This window comes from Nilaparvata lugens, chromosome 2 (genome assembly GCF_014356525.2).
Source record: "Nilaparvata lugens isolate BPH chromosome 2, ASM1435652v1, whole genome shotgun sequence".
NCBI classification, from domain to species: Eukaryota; Metazoa; Arthropoda; class Insecta; order Hemiptera; family Delphacidae; genus Nilaparvata; species Nilaparvata lugens.
Window position 1 is genome coordinate 35,189,771 of NC_052505.1, and position 22,099 is coordinate 35,211,869.

A 22,099-nucleotide genomic window follows, 5' to 3' on the forward strand; every position below is an offset into this window, starting at 1 on the left:
TAACTCCCTATCTAGCCTCACCATATCCTTATAATCAACTGAATTTATCAATTCTGTGCTGATTGTGAGTGAGAATTGAATTCCCAAGGTCAAGCAAGGATACATTAATAACCTGATTTTCAATTTCGGAATCGATCCTAGCGTTATATACATTCCATTAAAATTGAATAATAAGTGTGGAAACTAACGACAGGACAAGTGTGTTGAACATGTGTGTACACACATGTCGCCATACACTGTTGTGTCATCACAGCTAGTGACTTTGAACAAAATTTATTGTAATTAGATTTTTATATCTTCGATTCCTTCTGTTTATTTTTTCTTCGCTGTTGAGGTTTAATTATTTCTGTAACATTATAATTTGTAATTTCCCAATGGTCGATTTATTGCTATTGGTTGTTCATTTTATGTTAGAAGTTGCTGTCAAACTGCTGCTTTTTGTTCGAAGCCTCTCGCTGATGACAACATTCATGACGAACATGTGCGTACACACATGTTCAACACGCTTTTCCTGTCGTTAGTGGCCAACCTAAGGAAGGGAGATGAAGGAATATAAAGAAAGAGAGATTTCAAAATCATAAGTCTCAAGTAACTTAATCGATGCCGCTCAATGACTGCAGCAATTCAATATCATTAACAGTGCTCAAACTTTCAGATCTGCTACTTTCCTCGAAATGATGAATCTTATACTTCTTGAATAGCTTGAATACTCTGCAAGAATTTCAATACTATTATGTCGACAGAAATTTGATACTGTTCGAAATAAATAAATGAGAACACTTATAGTTCAAAAATAATGCTTATTCTTCAAGAATGTACATGGACTTGATAAATTATTATTAAAATAGATTTGAATACTCTATGAATCTTATATGAAACGAGTTCATGTTTCCACACTTAATTATTGAAAACTCATGATTTCGATTCGAGATCAATTGAACAATCCGTGAGCTATAACTTTTCACACATGGTTTTTCCTTCACTGATCACTCTTACTACCTAACAGCATTCTCCCTATGCTTGTGTCAACATCTAATTGTGTACAGCAAGCTTACTCCTTGTCACTATTCTGTCCATGCAACAAACTGTGGAAGGATAAATCGGTTTCCCCTCTTCATGTTGAAAGTTATATCTCTCGGACTATAGAGACTAGTTTTGGTTGATAAATCATTATCAATCTTTCACTTTATATTGTTATTTACTCAATTCACTATTGGTTATGCTTTACAAGAATACTTATACTTTACAAACACTTATACGATACGACTAATCCAATATTATAATGTTGGTAGGAATTTAGTATTATTTATAGTAATCCTACTTCCAGAATAATGCATTGCTACTATGTTAGCAGGAAACAGCGGCAATGCATTATTCTAAAAATATGATTATCATGAATAATACTTAATTCCTGCCAACATTATAATATTGGATTATTCCTAAAGTATAAGTCTCTGTGAAGTATAAGTATGCTTGTGTTTCCTGAAACTATTCTTCAATGTAATACTGCTATGTTCCAACTTTGACAGTGATTCAACATTTTCCATAGCGCATAATGTGCTGTTGATGGAAACTCAGCACTATACTATACGTATACATTTCTAAAAATTTGTTGGCAGGTACGTGTGTTGGACAGCATACCTGCTGCGATTCCACGGCAAATCAGGGCACGTAGAGCCAGTGCCCCTCCCCGGCGCCCCCTTCAGCCATTACTACGCGCAGGAGAGCTCAGATGAAGGCATCATTATGGAGACTGATATTGGGGTCAAAGAGGTAAGAGAACTCCCTCCCATCAGCCATTCACTCTTTGTAATCGTACGTTTATGCATTAAAATAACCAGCACCGCTCTGGGAGATCATTCCTGCTTTGCATAATAGCACTGAACAATCGTTCTCTTATGTTCATCGCTTGCTATCACGGAGAAATTGTGTGGATGTTATGGAGCATCAGTTTCGTGTTCACACTGAAACAATGTCCAATGGAAAGGAGGGAATAGGTGATGATGGAGAAATCTCTACTAACGGTTCATTGAATATGAATATATTTTTATGATTTACATGGTAATTATACCGGTAATCATACTATGATTTACATGGTTACATGGTAACCAGTACTTGTTATAAAATAATGATACTGTTTCACGAGAGTTTCAATTGGTTTTTTCATTCCTACTATCATCTTCTGAAATGAAACTATAGATATGAATAATGGATTGAATATTCTTATTTGACCTGGGAGCGAGGAACTAGAGAAGATTGTAACTATTTTGAATCAGATCATAATATTATCGAACAACATAGACATCATGAACACAGCGTAGAACCTCAATCAGCCCAGTGAACTAGAAAGTTCTATTGAAAGTGATAAAAGTTCGTGAGTTGATTTTGCGTTAGTTCGGAATGGAATTCCAATTTCAACAATAACAGTGAGTAGACTGAAGCATAAATTAACACATTCTCACATCAGATCCAATAAGGTCCAAATACCATAAATCAAATAAGTTCGAACATATTATTTAATGGAACGAGTTCGATACAAAAATTAAATATTAACAGGCGAATGCGTGTTATTTTTACCTGAAATGTATGTATTCTATATGAATTAACAATAATTTGAGAAATAAATACGAAGCTTGTATACCTAAACCAAATAAAAGTCACTTCATGATTTTTTTTCTTATTTGGCTTCAAAGTTCTACAACCTGCTGCGAGTGCTGCCCTTGGAGATAAGGCAGTGCAAGATACGATCAAGGTTTTTAAGAGATGTCAAGAGATTTGTAATGGGATGTGAGAATATAGATACCTTTTTTAGAATTCTCTTGTAGACTTGTATATCATAATATTGTACAATATACTTCGAAGCTAAAATTGATAAATCATCGATACTGTTATGTAGTATGTGTCACTTCATATGCGACTGTCGGCCTCAGTAATTTTTAGTAATATCTGTTCTATCCTACATTATACATGGAGAGTAGTAGAATGAGTATTTATACAGCTTATTCGTTTAACGGATTAGATCAAGCCGTGTTGTAAAATTTAATGGATTTCACAAACATTCCCTCGTGTCCTACAGTTATACAACTATGTGGTTCACAGCTTCACAATTTCATCTACATAAAATCAAACATGACATTCCACATTTGTCTTGTTAAAAATGTTGAAAATTACAAATTCTCTTCAAACTTAATTATATCACCAGCACCCAAGTATATTAAGACATAATCGCATTACACTCAGCACCTACATTGAAGTTCAAACAAACAAGCTTACTTCAGAAACGTGAAAGTAGTTTATGAGAGTGGTAAATGGTTTTCTCTCTCTTTATAAATTTAATCTCCCCAATAGATTACGGCTCTGAACAACCCACCACCATTAAAATGATCGTTATTATAACTCACAAAAGCAGGCCTGTCATAAAACAGAACATATCACAGCTTTGCGTGCTTATGTGGGACGTTTACAGATAGCAGTCAAACGAAGCATAGCGTTCCAGACTTCACTAAATGTTACCCTGAAATAATATTCATACATAAATCCCAAAATTTGCTCACTCCATGCAAGAATTATTGTAGGCTACAATTTGATATGCTCTTAATTACGCTCAACTATCCATACGAGTTTTGACTGACGTTAGCAAAATTTAGTGAAATACATACCATTTCATATTATGATAAGTGATAAGACTTATATCAAATATCTTATGTAAGACGGATAATTGTGCTATCTTCATATGCATCTATTAAAATAATGGTCAAACATACACTACGAGATTGTTACAGTATGTAGTTCATAATAATGTTTGGAAAAGAAAAAATATCGAATCCACATTACCCATTTGATAAGGCATGATTTATCACAAGTCATAAGCGAGAGCGTTTAGTTTTTTCTCTTGCCAATGAATATAGAATATAACATTTTCAGAGAGTAGTTGACTAGTGAACAATAATTCAAGATTGATGAGTTCAATTTATTTGGATGAATGATCAAGAATTAAGAAAATAGGCATTATAAATGTGGAACAGTCTGTGAATATGATTGCAAAAATTTTCCTTCATAGTTCACAATTCAAACAATGTAATATAAAATAATTCATCATTATAAGTTCTGATACTCTGTGAGGTGGAAAGTGAATTTAAGAGAAAATTCTCATGCATATAAGAGCTAACTAATTATATTCTATGCTCACAATAATATATTATGAGAACTTCAAAATTTATTTGGTGAGCTTGCAGAATGGAGAATGTTTAGGCATCTAAACCCATTAAACTATTATAAGTAATAACAAACACGTTCTATTTGTACTGTATCAGCAAAGGCAAGCCCTTATAAAGGATAGTGTCTATAAATTGGCAAGACTTTATCAGTAACCACATTAATATGATATGACAGTTATAATAGGGTATAAGCCAGGGCGATCGTATTGGATAGCGATAATGCTTTATAGCCTATTGAGGGTCCCAACTGCATTAGCTACATTTATAGCCTCTTAGATTGTCAATTACTTTGAATAACAGTTTAGCCACTGTTAATAATGCTCTACAGTTTATAAATTGTTAGATTCTGCTGTCACCGAAATAACATTCAAGAACATGAATGAGATCGAGCAGAATTGAAATTGCTCCAATTCAATCTAAAGAATGAATAATCACTTTTGAAGCCCAAGCATTTTAGAAAGATTGGAATTAATTTATTCTATTAGAAGAATTCAATCTGTGAATTAGGAATACATAGTATGTAGTCTTTTTCAACAAGATTGGGCTAATTCTTACTGCTGATGCAGAATTATTTTTCTTTTAACTGTTACCAGGCCCTACTCATAGAAACCATACAAATTTGAAATTCTTTGTCCCATAGGTTTAGTTATGTTGATGAATTGATGGATTAATCACGAATGTAGCATTTCGATAACAGATTACACAATTATTTCCATTCCCAACGAATTCTATAGAGTAAGTTTTTCATACATTTTCCTGTAAATCTTTCATTTTCAATGAGAAACAAACTCCAATAGTATCTTCAAACATATTTATCAAATCATTCACGTTGTTGAATGTTACATCGTTATGAATCGTCTATTGCTTGCACTGAATTAACTTATCGGAATTGCAATATCTCAGAAAGACCAATGTTATAGTTTTGAAATATTCATCAATACTTCGTCTTAATTTTAAGCCTCTATAGCTAAAGCAGATTGGAAACTAGGATATGGCACTGCTGAAGATGAAGCATACCAAATACCGACTTCAATCATGATAAATTCAGTGGTTTTCAAGTATCTGAGACAGTTGTCTAGAAACAGCACTCGAAGATAACCAACTAATAAATAGATAATGACCTAGGCAGTCAGCTGAATACTGTAGTTGATAGTATGTTGTAAGGAAGACATCTTAGTGGATTTTGAATGATTAACAAGACCAGCGGTCCTGAACATCTATCAAGCGACTGAGATCATCCATCACTGTCCCAAAATAGGGCCCAATTTCATCGAGATTTGAACTAGATTGACTTCTTGGCACATTGTTCTTAGTTAAATGCTGATAGTGACCTCATTTACTATTGATTTAAATTTATAGGCTGGAAGCTTATAGCATAAGGAGATTGCAGAAATAGCAATATTTTTAAATTAGAAGCAATGAATAGTTTAGGTTCCACAATTGTTCATTGATAAGTGAGTGATCTATATGATGAAATTCGTGATTTGTAATTTCTATATGGAACAAAATATGAAGAAATATTCGCTTGATACTTGATAAATTGAAGACTAGAAGACTATTTATTTATTTTTTCAATTGTTCATGATTGCATCTCTCTTAAAAAAGATCTCGATGTCAAATTAATTAGCTAATCAAGTGATTGGAATCAATACGGGATAAGTAATCATCGCAGTTCGTGATGAATTCAAAATTGATGACAGAAAATATTGTTTTTTAATAACTTGAGACAGATAGCATTGGAACCATTTATTCTCAATTCGAAAAAATAATAAAACCATTGACATAATTATTAGGTAGGCCTATAGGATCTAATTGACTAACTTCATAGGTATCACTTTTAGAATTTTTATTTGAAGAAGTGATGATATTCAAGACTGTTGTTCGATAAACAGGAAAACTTGATGATCTCGAGTTTGCTTTGGAAAACAATATTATACAGAGAAATATCAACAGACTCTTATCGTCATTAAAAGTTCCTCTCCATTCATCCATGATATCCTGGCTTCTCATCGGGAGCTTTTCTTTCGTAGCATTACAGAAACTTGATGTTTGCTCCTTATTAGTAGGCAACAAAAGACATGAATATTGAATCCGGAATCACTGAATATCAATCTTTCAATCCCACTCCCAGAATTAGAAATTCAATCCTTTATTCAATAATTTATTGAAACTGTCGTTGTCACAATCAGTTTTCCATCGAAATTAATATATCTAGTATTATATCGTATGCTTTTATCAAAGGTTTGAAACGTCGGTATCGTGAATAAACTTCCATTCTATAATGGAGCTTACCGAGTTCAGGAAAATGTTTGTTGATCATTTCACATTTCACATTGGAAAAACTTTCTCTTCATATAATTATGAATTTCAAATCAACAGATCCATTCAATATCAGTCAAGCTCTTCTCGCATGTGCTCACTGTCTAAGCATAATATAACTCTGGATGTCACGTTTATGAGTGTATTTCAGAATGAACATTCCAATTACTTCTAGTCTAATTCATTCGAAATGAAACAGAAGCTAGTTGGGATGACTGTAAATTTCGGAGAGTCTTTGTGGAACGGCTCTATTGTTTGTTCAGAACTGTTTGAAAATGAAGTTGAGAATGACTGTTTGGAAACGTTCTGAATATACAAACGTCGGTGTCTGGTATCATCTTCCTCCTGAAATGAACCCCACAGAATGCAAGCAGGCGTATGTTGAATATTTAGAAAGACTCATCAAAATTGTATTTCCTTTTGGAATTTGAGATGAGATGGAATTGACAAGATCCTTATTAAACCTCTAGTTTGTTCAACAATCTGTGGAAAGCATATCTGTATCTGCTACGGAATATCAAATGAATAAGCAAATAAATCACAAAATATCTACCGCGAACCTTAAAAATAAGCTTCCACCTTCTTTCATCCACCCTCCTGATTCGTGAGGTTGACATTAGTTTTTGTAACGTCTTATTAGTCTTATTAGACTTTGTAACGTCACCGAATGAAAAAGTTCAGTATTCTATTCTATCACTTCTTGTTTTGTACTTCATTATCCAATTAATACTCAAAAAATGTGATAAATCATGTATGCTTATCACCAAAATAATAATATATTATATGCAGTGATGAAGCAGTTCACATTGATTAATTAACTTGGGATGTGATAACAGGGGAGATCTTGACTGGTCAATACGTTTGTCCAATGATTTCATCACTGTAGTGAAGTAGTTCTCTATTCCAATTCCAAGAACTTCAATTCATAACGAGAGTAATGTTTCCTCTAATAATTTATCTGTAGATGTAAATTTGAATCTTTGACCAAATAATATATCTATTCCACTAATTTGCGTTGATTTTTGTTAGGAACAAGCTTTTATAGGCCATCTCGTAAGCCCCAGAGGCTAACAAACTTCAATTTGAAAACCTTTGCAGCATATTTCACAGTCATAATCCTTCACCAATTCTGTACGAACAAGTAAACGGAAGCAGACGGCAAACTACTATTGAAAGCTCAAATATCTGGCCACTATTGGAATTTTCTGTTTCTCAAGTGGCCAGGCTTGATTTTCAGAACTGATTCACTTGTGAAATAAGATTGAGCTTTGGAGAAAAATTCATAAAGGGTTGAAAAAAAATCAATTATAGCAATTTCATAGAATTAGTGAATTATGGAGTATTTGGGCTGTATGGGAAATGAGTTTCAGTTGAGATATATATTAAGATGGAATGTGTCAATAGCTCTGAAAATCCTTCTCCTTTTTTTCAATATAATCTGTTCATATTCACGTTATTTCCTGGAATTTGGAACGGGCATAAATCAGTGCAAGTTTTTCTTCTTGATACAGCCCTCAATTAATGTTGAAAGAATCTGGTGATGCATGAACGACATCAGCTATTTGGAGGATACTCACTGGGGCTTTCTTTTTTATCCTGTTTTTTTCTGCTAGTGGACTACCATTTTGGAATTCGAATAATTTCAGAAATATTATTTTTCATCTAATTCCATACTTCAAATGAGTTTTATGACAACATAATAATCACTTGATCACAATTTTTATATAATGGCTCCCATACATTCCCACTCCTATTTAGTATTGATGAAAAATCAATAACCAAAAATCATAGAGTAGAGGTCATGCCTCGCATTAGAAGTGACCATCAGGTTATTCAAAATTGGCTTATGATTGGTTATTCTATTCCCTCTTATGTGTGAACAGTCATGAGAGATCATAATGTTTACTTGAACACCATTCTCTGGCTAATCATTCTCACTAACATTTAGCATTGGTGATTCAGTAGTTGCAATGCCTTACACCAGAAGTGACTATGAGATGGCCACTACTAGAATAATCAATAATATCATAGCAGAAACAAGAGAGGTCATTATTAAAGTAATTGAACATATTTGATGAAAGTTTGGGATGATTTTGGAGATTTATTTCAATTTGAATAGTGGCCTCTTCTAGAATACCTCATCTTTTTTGTCCTAGTAGTTGCCAGACAGTCTCTCATCACTCTCATCATAAATAACAAGCTATTCATGATCTAGAGCCTACTGAACAGCACATTCACATTTCATAACATGAAACTCACTGAAAATCACATTCACATTCATAACATGATTGTGATCCATGAATAACAAAATTGAACTATTTTTCCATTAAAAATACCACACATTATCAACATGCTTTCCCAATGGAAACTTCAAGAATTGATCACAAGTGGCAGACAGAGGCAGCCATATTGAACTGTTGTTGAAGATTTCCGATGATGCTGTGTAATTTCACAATTTATCTATCTTCATTTTTACGCGATTTAGGTTTTGGTGGATAGGCAAAAGACGGACGGTTTGATGGAAAAGATTCCCGGCCGATACATTTTAAGTTTGACGACTTAAGCTTGAAGACCCATCCGTTTTACCGTCCAGACGCAACGACTTACATGCTCCGACTTTTGCTTGAGCAAAAGACTGAAGCTAAACTTGAGCTTCTGGACCGGGCTTAAAGTCTAACTCAAAATATTATTCTACAAATGGAAGGTCTTGAACCTCACACAAATTCAAATTTGAAGATGTTTAATCTCTATTTCTCGAATAAACTACCGGTGCATTTACCTTATAATCATTTTTCATTCGCTCACATTCTCTCTGTCTTGTTTCAACAGACGATGAAGAACTATTTTTGAATCGACTGCTACTCGAAGGACGAATTAATCCTTTTTAAATATTTAATGTTTAAATGTTAAATGTTTAAATGTTTAAATGTTTAAATGTTTAAATGTTTAAATGTTTAAATTTTAAATGTTTAAATGTTTAAATGTTAAATGTTTAAATGTTTAAATGTTTAATGTTTAAATGTTTAAATGTTTAAATGTTTAAATGTTTAAATGTTTAATGTTTAAATGTTTAAATGTTTAAATGTTATCAATTAAAAATGTCTAGAAAAAATCCTATATAAACATAGAGCTTTCTGTCACGGTACGATATCCGTGACGTGTCGTCCCGGAATGTGAGTATGAGCGCTGTTATCAGGTCTGACTGCAACTGTCTACAACGTTGATGGAAAGATACAATTTTCAAGATGTTCGATGTTTTTGAACGGGTAGTATTATAGTCAACTGTCCACTAACGTTAATGGAAAGATACATGTTCAAGATGTTCGATGTTTTTGAACGGGTAGTATTATAGTCCACTAGACAGCTGATTTATAATGAATAATTCTATAGTCTGATTTTCACTCTAATATTGGCGTACAAAGGAGGCTCCTTTTTCCTTTTATATTATCCTTGAAATGCAAAATTTCCAAAAACGCGCAATTTAAAAAGGAACATACCTGTCAAATTTCATGAAAATCTATTACCGCGTTTCGCCGTAAATGCGCAACATAAAAACATATAAACATTTAAACATTAAGAGAAATGCCAAACCGTCGACTTGAGTCTTAGACTTCACTTCGCTCGGTCAATTATTGAAACTGGTTTATTGTTGTCTATGTATTCATTGTTTTTAAATGTGCATATTTTATCAGTAGGCTGAACTATTGAAAACTATATCGTGAAAGGATAAATTTCAAATAAAACTGTTATAAGCTGCTTTAAAACCCAACTTTCAATACAATTCTTCATGGATTCTGTTATGAGCTCAATTTTAATTCATTCTAGAATGCAGGGCATGGATGGACCTATCCTGTGATTTGCAAATCAATCTCCTGCAGCTCTCAATAGGCTACTATCTTTCAATTTTATTCTCTGTTTATTCTATTTGGAATTTTTGTGCTGTTTAGATGATTACTGTGTGAATTGAAGAATTGACAATAATTCAGATAAATCAGAAATGTTATACCTTTCATTATTATGAACTTGAACATGAGATTTATCATGTTGCATTTGATGCATGTTCCTAAAATGTCCCACAAATGCTCTGATAAGGCTTCTTCGAGCTCTTTCATTCTACCCTCACCGCAAATGGATCTCACATTCGAAGCTCCAATATAAATTGATTTCATACATTTTTTTCTTATTCCGTTTAAATTTTTCCGAGAATTCCCACCTGTCTCCCGCTTTGGCTGCTATGACTCCTCTCCAATCCTCTCTTCGTATAGTTCTCCAATTCTCTCTTCTTGTAGCTCTCCTATCATCTCTTCCTTTGCAGATGCATTTTGCTTCCCTCGCTGTACACTGCGATGGTCTGTTCCAGTAGTTTTTTGCACTCCTTCTGTTACAAATCTATCTAAATTATCTTGTCCTGCTGCTCTCTTTCCTTTTCTTATCGGCTGTTTGCTTTGGATGTTGTTATCTTCCTGGTTCCTTGGAGATGTCTCTTCACTCCTGCATCTCTTTGAACTAGTTTCTCCTTGATTATCAAGCTCTTCCAGAGATAAGAGTTGACTGTCAACTTTCAATTTATTTCCTATCATTACTACCTTTTACCCTTCTTTTTTCAGTTTTATAAGATGTGGGAACAACAATATGCTTTTAATCAAGAAGTGGTTAGATAAGAATACCTTGAGTTTAAATATTGAAAAAACGAATTACATAACTTTCTCTGCAAATAGAGTAGAACAGCCCAACGAGAATCAAGATTTGAGACTCCATTCTCAGTGCAATTTAAACTTGGTAATTGTGATTGTCCCACCATTAAAAAAGTCAATAATACTAAGTACTTGGGAATCATAATTGATTAAAACCTTAAATGGGATGTTCATATTAAATACATATGTACAAAAATTAGATATTTATCTTTTAAATTTTACCAAGTTAACAGAATTCTTAATAAGAACCACCTGAAGATGATGTATCATGCTCTAGTCAAGTCAATTCTGCAGTATGGCATAGTTGTTTGGGGAGGCTGTTTCAACTGTCATATTGCTGAATTATTTGTAGCACAAAAACTGATAATTAAAACTATATTAAGCAAACCCAGGCTCTATCCAACGGATATGGTTTTTAGTGATTTTGAGGTCATTACTATACGTCAATTATACATAAAAACCGTAATTGAGTACTTAATAAAATATAGATCCGATTTTCCTCTCACAATAAACTCTACACTTAATTATTATAATCTAAGGGCCACTGCTAACAAATATGTAACCTATAACACTAATATTGAATGTATAAGGAGGCAGTTAATTTACATAGGTACTAAAATAATAAACCTCATTCCAAATCACTTTCTCATGAACAATAAGATCAGCGGAAAAATTAAACTGGATATAAAAAACTGGACATACAGTAATTTCTTCTTCCATTTAGATTATATGACTCGAGATTTCTGCTCCAGCATTGTTTTTTCATTTCTCAGTGGACTCGCTTACCTTTATTTTGAGTACCTATTCCTCTGTTTTCTTCCTTCCCCCCATTTCTCCCTTACCTTTTTCCCTCATTACTTCTCTTCTCTTCTTTGCCTGCCTATTACATGGGAAACCATAGTTGGCTAGGTATCTTCCTCTCTTTTTTCTCTTCTCCAACACACCCAACCACAAAGCCCATGGTTTTTTATATTTGTAACATTTTATTGTGTTTTATTTGTTTCAAATTCTTTGTAATTTTGTTTTGTCTTGTTATGTGTGTTTTTAATAAATAAATAAATTGAAATAAAAAACAGTTTTCTTGTTTCTCGAACCTCTCTGGTTAGATCCTCTTTTATTCTTATGTGTTCGAATTGTGAGCTTTCTTGTAGGGCACGTTTCTTCCTCAAGATGAGATTTTGAATGACTAGTGAGTTCATTTTTACAACCACTGGTGATTTATCCTTCTTCTTACTTGTCTTCCAAATGTCTCTGATATAGCTCTCATCGGTTTTTGGTACAAGGTATTTCAATATTCTCATTATCTCCTCATTCATCGCGAAAAACGTTTCTGCCAGAACTCCGAAAAATAATAGGTTATATCTCATCTCTTTTTCAGCACTATACCTATCAGTTGTCAAACACTTCTGCTTAATAGCTTGTATTTCCGTCTTTATACTTTCTACTCCCTTTCCAAGAGCTCCATTAATAGCATCCACCTTGTTTTCAAGAATGTCCAGCTTCCCTAGCTTTTTCAGAATTTCCTCTAGCTTTTCATCTACTGTACCCATTTCGATTTCGAGCTGTAGATTGCCTTATTGATTCATTATTCCCTGTCAATTAATCGATATTTATTTCCAGTCGAGTATGAAGGAATCGATGTTTTGAGGTTAGGTCGAAGCTTTCTGACATCGATTAGAAATTAATCGATAGTTTCGATCAGTCGATATCCATCCCAAGCCAAACCCTAATTGTCTCATATTCAATCGTTCCAACCTAAAACAGTATCTTCGTCCCCTTCAACTGACTCACGATTCAAAACAGTGTTTAAGAGGAAAAGATTATACTTATCCAATCATTATCGGTCCTCAAGGTTTAGATGATCACACAAAGTAGCACTCTAGATTAAATATATCACTATAATTCAACCTTTCACGGACTAATACCACTCATTTCCTTTCACCGAGAACCACGGCTGCCAACCTCTCCACCAACCTTCTTCTTCTCTATAGCCCCGACAGACTGAAATCACACCACAGCCCAAACTACTGAGCCTAAAAACTTGAAATTTTGCACAATTGTTTATGGTAGCCTCAAAACATCCACTAAGAAAGGATTTTCAGAAATTTGCCCCCCTGAGGGAGCTGGGGCCCCCCAAAAATTTTGTCCTTTTTAACCGCTCATTCCACAGCAAAGTCATGAGGAACTTTTTTGTTCAGCTACGAAAAATAATTAGATTTATGCAGAAAAATTCCGATTAGGAGCACAGGGGGGCTCAGAAGAGGGTTTTTTCGAAAATTTTTATGTAAAATCACACTACAGCTAAAACTGATTGGCCTACAGACTTTAAACTTTGCACAAATATTCTTCAAACATACTAGACGCGCACTAAGAACGGATTTTGAGATATTTTACCTCTAAGGATTTCAAAGGATGAAAAAGGATCCTTTTAAGTAAGGTTATGAACATGGTAAGGTGAATGCCATATGAAACTGAGATAATATTGACACATGATATTCTAACATATCTTGTAATCATTGGAAAGCTTAAAATAATCTTATCAATCAGCTGATCGAATTAATTCTTCGTAAATAGGAAGCGCGAGTACCTATTCTGTGGCGCGAGCTTGCCACGTGTGTGTTTCATTGTTGTATTCTTGGCCAGTTCGGTTTGCGGCTTCTATCAGCTGTATATGGAGTCTCATACATTCCGATTAGAAACAGAGCACAGAGATTTTCTTTGGTTAGGAGTTTGTTGATAATTCTCTTTTCAAATTCAAATTCTATTGCCATCAAAAATCACATTGAAAACTTTCTTAATAGACAACAAGATTACAAAAAAATGTCGAACATATACCTACATTAATAATGTAGATATACATTTTATTTGTAGCACGGCCAGAAAAAGGCAAACCTTAGGCGTGAGTACATTCATTATAACTTATATATATTTTTTTTGTTAATATTTTGTGAATGAAAAGTACGAGTTGATAAGAGATGTGAGTAATTCCTTATATTTGATCCAAATGGTTATTCATATTGTAGTAGTCGGGGTCACTGTAATTAAGAGTTTTTTATTCTGTAGCTAATAAATTTCATACGTATTTTTGAATTGAATTACTAAAACGTATCGATTCATTGATTGTCCATAATGTATCCAGTGTCCGTAGTGGAAGTGATTATTGGTGACAAAATTAATGGCTTACTGGTCCCTCTTAGAATTTATAGTATTCCTGGTGATTGAGCCTGTCTTTTTCCAGCGTTGACTATTAATAATAAAGCTTTATTTACAACTAGCCTACCCGGCGAACTTCGTACCGCCAAAAGGTCAATGTATCTCATGTCACCCTTGACTTTATTTGGTGAATCATGAAATTCATCTGACAATCAATATTTTTATTTACATCTCAATACGGACTTCCTATGTGCTTAGTCATGCAGCATTCATTATTTCGGAAACATATTCTACCCAATTGGTAGTAATATCTATCAGTAAAGTGTTGAATTAAAAAAAAATAAAAATAGATAGTTTAAATCAGTGTTTCAGAAATGAATTCAATGTTTTTATAGTTGTTGATTGTCAATAGATGGCCCAGGAAATATGCGATGTACGATGAATCACACAGAATTCCATATTCTTTCCATCTTCCATTTTAGGATGGATATAAGCCAAACTAAATTCAAAATTTTTTAAATTATTCTTTCATTCTTCAGTAATTAATGGATGCAATATTTTAAGAAACGATTATCTACAGCTGGTACCAATCAACTTCACTAACTTCAACTCCAAACTACCGTTTTAATACCAGTACACAATATTTATCACAGGGTGACGTGTTTATTATACAGCTGGTAACTTCAGATTGATGCTCAATCATAATTATCACAATTCATGAACTTGAATCATGATCATCTTTTCGTTCTTCGGTAGCCACTCTGTCGACAATTTCGAAACATAGATCTGTAAAATGGATTAATAAATAATTATCAATATCCCCCCTATTAAAATTCCTCTTTAGAAACCATCCCCGATATTCACACAACATATTCCCAAAGTTTCATGCCGTTATGTCAAGTAGTTTTCAAGTCTATGGGGAACAAACAAACATACAAACACACAGACATTTATTTTTATGTATATAGATTTACATTCGACTCAAACAAAAGTCTCTCTAAATGGAGGTAGAAAGATAAGGTTGACAATTCTCAGTTCTGTTGTTTTAACATTTTTTTCAACTAATATTAAAAAATTTCATGTAGAAACCTACTATTGTGTTTGAGACACTTCTGGCGCTATCATAGTTTCACTACTATTCTTTTCCACAGTCCTATCTCTTGCAGTCGTTAACTATATCTATAATAAAGTAAAGAGCTGGCTTATACACGTACGGGATATATTGGAAAATTACATAATAGGAAAATTATGTTTGACGCATCATCACGTCTAAGCTACTGGACTGAAACTAACTTGCAATTTTGCATGTAGATTCTTAATTAACCAAGGATGGTTATAGGCCTATTTTCAATTCTTCAAAATTTCATTACGTCAAGTTTTCAGTTTGTCAAGTCTTAAAATAGATCCTTGCGGAGCACGGGTTTCTGCTAGTACTGATTTAAATAAATTCCGATAGTATTTGTCTAGAAGACAATCACTTGTACAAACGAGAAACGTAATTTTGTAACTATATTATTGGAAAATAAGTGGATAGTTATAAAACTTTGAACTCTCTCCAAATTAACAGAATAAGAATTTCTATTTAAAACAGTCAATGTACTGTTTGCAAAGCCATGTTATGAGATATTGTTTGAGAATCAAGTTTCTGAGGAAAGGAAATGCATTGCATAGACTAGATGCGAGTGTAGCTAAATCACAATAAGAAGGTGCACATCATTCACTTCACCTGTTGCTCTATCTGAATGGAACACAGCAACCAAGAACAGCTCTCTGCCAGTGATTGATTACTGCAATGCGCTTCTCTTCAGTCTGCTGGAGCAAGGAGAAAATCACATGAAGCGAGTGGATTTGATCACATAGATCTTCTCTGGCACTCTCCATTTATAGGTCTGTCGGATGAGTTGATAAGTAATGTGTAATGATAGATTCTACTAGTCAGAATAAGCAGCAATGTGACAGACACAATGAAACACTGATTTTTCGGTAGAATTGGAGTGAACTAAATAGTAATATGATATCAATACTGAGAGTAGACAAACGATGCAGATAAAAAACCCGTTTATTATTCTATGATGTTTGAACAAAATATCAATCACACACTGCTTCAGTGACAAATCTATAGTTCTTACATAGAAATATGAGAGAACAGATGAAGAGGAAGATGAAGAGGTACGCAAAATGAGTGAAGTTCTTCTTCTTCTTCTTCTTCTTCTTCTTCTTCTTCTTCTTCTTCTTCTTCTCTTCTTCTTCTTCTTCTTCTTCTTCTTCTTCTTCTTCTACTTCTTCTTCTTCTTCTGGGACGCACGCGATCACTTCTTCCAAATCGCTCAAAATATCAATCTACAAAAGGGCATGTTTAGAAATCCTATAACATATCCAACCAGTCGGTCCTGTTTCCATTCTATTCTAACAAAGATTTTGAGCTGAGTCCGTGTATCTGTTTTACTGTAGCAATCTTCCCTGCTATACCCATATGTTCTACGGAGGAACCTCACCTCTGATGCTTGCAACCTGCTCTAATCATGCTTGGAAAGTATCCATGTTTCGCTCCCATACAATAGTGTAGGTGCCGCAATCATTCTGTAGAACTTAATTCTGGTCTCCCTGGAATCTCGATGGATCGTTTCACATATGTGCTGATACCTATGCATCTTGTAGTCTGCTGATTTATCATGTTTGTACGAGATAAATTAGCCGAGATATTTTCTCGTACTTCTTCCACTATTTTCTCTTATAGTTTCACTCCAAGTTTAGTAAATTAATCTTAATAATCAAACGAGTTTTCGAACTAAACCCTATAAATCTAGGAATTTCATTTTTACATCGTTAAATTCCATAATGTATGATGCAGCTATCAACTTTGTTTGGTAGCCTACTATTGCCCTCAATAATCCCAGTGAGTCATAAACGACCCATCTCCAGAGTCAATGGTTTTTTTAATAGGGAATAAAAAATACTTCTGCCGCTCCTTGAAACGCTGCCGCTCTACGTGAGAGTTCGAGAGAACTGCATATTTTATTATGTTTGCCACTCTATCCCCACCCTACCAGAATAATTAACCGAGATCTCATGAACCAGACTCATTCCAGTTATATTCTCAGCACACTGTACATGTGATCAGATGCTATTGATGAAAAAGCACTATATTCTCCACTTTCATCAATTTCCATGATGATAATAATATTGGTTTTGAGGAATTAAATGCAGTTTCAACCGCAAGTCATATAATCACTTCACAGACGTAATTTTATAATAATTATGCTGGAAATCTAACAATCTTTCATAAATACGGCTTCAAGTCAAAAAACAAATATTATTCATCAAACATGAATATCAAATATTCAGCATGAACAAAATGTAATTGCACGGTGTGACCGTTCGACTGTTTTCAACTACCGTTTGTCACGATATCCTTCTTTTTAAGGAACTAAAATTGACAAATAAATTATAGGAAAATCAAATTATAGAAAATAGACATATTTATATCATGAGAAGCTGTTGTAAACCAATACAAGACCTAGCTAATATAACTACTGCTATTATCTCACCTTATGTTTATAATGTTTCATTATGTATCTTATCTTGTATGTCATTTGATGATAATAATAAATATAATAATGAATAAAACATAATAATGAATCTATTATGCATCCTTTTCCATATAAAATTATTGTTATGAATAGGAATATTATTAGAAAACTAACCTCATTTAGTCAACATGTTTTTAAAATATGTCAAAGGAGCCCAGCCTCATAAATTATTTACCTGTCAATAAGACGAGAAGAATGTTCTTTATTTTTCATATTTGAATTTATAAAATATCTTGAAGATGTTGAATTAGAAAATATTGAAAGACAACATGCAATAAAATAAATAAATTGAAGTTGTGTTTACTCACCGGTATATAGTAGTTCAATTGTGGTTATAAGCAGACAATCACCTGTCAAGCGCTTATCTTTGTACCGTTATTATCAAATTAGCCTCCCTTGCTATTGCTTTATTTTCGTAGAATTAAAATGTATTTTTTGTAATTATTTTTTATTTCCACGCACTTCACATCACTGTATCACATGGCTTGTGCCAATGTTATCGTAGGTCAGTGATTCTTGTAATCACCACGTGAATGTGATGTCTGATAAGGGAGAAGCTAGCTTCATACGGTAAGTTCTAGTGATAAGAGGTTCGACTTTTGTTTGTATTAAAAAATATACCGGTTTCATATTTATGTAAATTGCTGATTTTGAATCACTACATCTGGGAACTACTTTCTTTATTTGCAAACGTCATTGTGACGAAAGCCTTTTTGAATTAAATCAACCTATCAGAAGCCCAGATTTATTTATTGAAGGGTGTATGAACTTAAGTATTTTGAAGAATAACCACTTCCCAGATGATCATCTAGCGGTAAACAACCATGGTTGAATATTCCCCGTTTAATTGTTTCAAATGTTAAAGTAAATGTCTCAAATAATTGTAAATCAGCACCAAATACCGTCTCTTATATATATTTTTGATTAATTACGGAGTGAAGTGGAATAAAATAAAAAAAAATTAAGAAGTCACCGAACTTAGCCGCCGACACTCTGCCTGTGCCACAAGGTGAGCGATCCATATCCGAGGTCCAGTCAATTTTCATCCGAAGACATCGAGTGAGTAATTTCATTTCATCATTTTGTATTGGGCCCAATGCACAGTGCAGTGCATCGATAAAATATAACAAAGCGCTAACGACGAATTATTTGAAACTGAGTGTCTCCGACAATACATGAAATTTGTATTAATTGTAATCTCATTCCTTGCTTTCCACGCCAGCCCCCTGAGTCTCAGTCGCTCAAGGCTAGTAATAAACTTATTTTTCAAATATTATCAAATCTCTCCAATTTAATATCTGGACTTTGTTCAATCAAATATCCTGCTAAAAACTTTAAATATAGTAACTCTTCAAATTATCATCACAGTGTTGAATGCGTTGTACACATTAGACTGTGATTTTTTGTAAAAAGTGTGATTTTTTGTGCGCATTATATTTGCAGTTTATTATCAACTTATAGCAATTCATTTTATCCCGTGTTTGGCAAACTCACAAGGTATAGTTATAAGACGAGCAAAGGCCTTCCTGAACTATATTCTTGGCTGTGGGAGTCAGCCGGAAGTGTTGAGCTTATTGATATATTCCCAAACGCCACGTTACACCACATTTCATCATTTGTGATTGGATATTATCTTTATATTTTTATTGAGTTCTATGAAGACAGTGTAATCGAGTTGAAAGGAGAGAATAACTACCTCCCAGACCGATTACTCCGGACTCATTCCACTCTTTCTTTCTATTGGCCTTCCTGCTCCCGGGCGGAGGTGAACCTCAAACAACGTGGAGATCATTACAAGAGGTAACCCCCCAGGAAGCCCATTACACGTTGAAGCCAGTTTCATATTGGACAAAGATGTTTTCGTCTTTTGCTTCTTCCCACTTGAATACATAATCTTCTTCTTCTTTTGGTTCCTATCCGTTCCGGATGTTGGCAACCATTGTGGCTATGATGACCCTGTTGACTGCCGCCCTGAACAGCTGTGCTGTGCTCATTCCATACCATGTCCTCAGGTTCCTAAGCCATGATATTCTCCTCTTTGCAGGACCTCTTTTACTTTCTACCTTGCCCTGCAATACATGTTGGAGTAGCTCGTATCTGCTTCCATTTCTCATTATATGACCGAGATATTGGAGCTTCCTTGCTTTTACAGTATTGAGAATTTCTTTTCCCCTTCCCATTCTTCTTAAAATTTCTCCATTAGAGACATGGTCCACCCATGACACCCTCAGCATTCTCCGGTAGAGCCAGTTTGTGCTAGTTTGCGCTCAGTTGCTTGCAGCTGTCAATGTCCATGACTCTACACCATATAGAAGAACGGAGAAAACATAACATCGAAGAAATCTCATTATTTTCGAATTAACTGTCAAATTGTGACTTTTGAACATGGTACTCATTTTTAAAAACACAGCTCTGGCCTTTTCAATGCGGATCTTGATCTCTTGTGAGTGATCCCACTGGTCATTCAGAGTGGCACCCAGGTAAATGTATTTATTAACTTGTTCAACTGGCTTTCCTTCAATTGTAAGATGACATCTAGGGACATTTTTCTTGCTGATGACCATCAACTTTGTCTTATCTGTATTGATATTCAACCCATGTCTCTTACTACTTTCTGTCACTCTATCCATCAGCATCTGCAAATCATCTAAACTCTCCGCAAAAATGACTGTCATCAGCATATCTAATGTTGTTGAGTATCTGTCCATTCACAGGAATGCCAACTTCTACATCTTCCAAGGATTCTCCAAAGATATACTCGGAATAAATATTGAATAACAATGGAGAAAGCACACATCCCTGTCTCACTCCTCAATTGTCAACTGTCAATTTTTATACTCTGTCATCCTCCAAAGTCACTGATGCTGATTGGTTCCAGTACAAGTTTGTTATTATTCTGAGATCTTTATCATCTATTCCAGTCATTTTCAATATCTCAACCATTCTCTCATGTTCAACCCTGTCAAATGCCTTCTGATAATCCACAAAGCATGCATATATATCCTTGTTGACATCTCTGCATCTTTGGAATAGCACCTTGATACTGAATAAGGCCTCTCTTGTTCCAACAGAATTCCTGAACCCAAAATGCGTAGCTGACAATTGATCTTCACAAAGCTTGTAAATCCTTTTATGTATTATTTTCAGGAATATCTTCAAGAGATGGCTCATTAGGCTGATTGTTCTATATTGATCACATTTTCTACCTTCCGCCTTCTTTGGCAATAGAATAGACTCTGACTCCAGCCACTTCTCTGGAATGCTTCCATTGTCATATATACGGTTGAACAAAGAAGTCAGTCATTTAATATTATCATCATCTAGAAGTTTCATAAACTCTGCCTGGATGTTATCAGGGCCTGTTGCTTCACCAGCTTTTGTGTTTTTTATTGTATCTGTTTCTTGATCTATTAATATTTCTTGCCCTGTTTCGCAGATTATATTTGGAAGCACTGCTCTATTATCATGAAAAAACTCTTCTATATGTTTTTTCCATATCAGTTTAACTCTCTCCTTGTCAACAATAATTATTCCATTTTCATCCACCAGTCTATTCAATGATCTTCTTTTGATTCTACATATAGCATTGATTCTCTTATAGATGTTGGAATTGTCGTGACGTGCTTGGAGAGTTTCTATCTCGATACATTTATAGGTTATTTCTTTTTCTTTAGCTTCCCTTATTTTCTTCCTGATGATTTTGTTGATATTTTTATATTCCTGAGGATTGTTCTTCAAAGTCCTTCTTTCCTCAATCATCTTAAGAATGTCATTTGTCATCCATGTCTTTTTCCTTTTGACACCCGGTTTCAGATATGCGATCGATGCTATCCACAGTGGAAGTCAATGCTACCACCTCTTCTTCAACACAGGCCATATTGGCAATCAACCGAACATCCTCATTCAGTCTTGATTTCACTTCACTTTTCAAGTTTGGCTCCATCAAATCACTCATATGAAAACTCGGTTTACACTTCTTGATTACCTTCATCAATTTGACCTTGAAATCGCCCACTAACAGAGTGTGATCTGATTGTATGTCAGCACTTGGGTATGTTTTTGCACTTGTACAGCTGTTTCTGTATCTTTTATTAACCAGGATAAAATCAATTTGATTCCTTATTAT

General features: G+C 34.2%; 1 protein-coding gene across 1 annotated transcript in view; it reads left to right on the forward strand.

The window, feature by feature from the left end:
• Window positions 1-22,099, forward strand: part of LOC111043531 — a 172,183-nt gene that overhangs the window by 123,354 nt on the left and 26,730 nt on the right. The window contains exon 6 of the mRNA XM_039421095.1: window positions 1,620-1,773. Within this exon, the coding sequence (XP_039277029.1) occupies window positions 1,620-1,773 (154 nt within the window). The remainder of the gene's footprint in view (window positions 1-1,619; window positions 1,774-22,099) is intronic.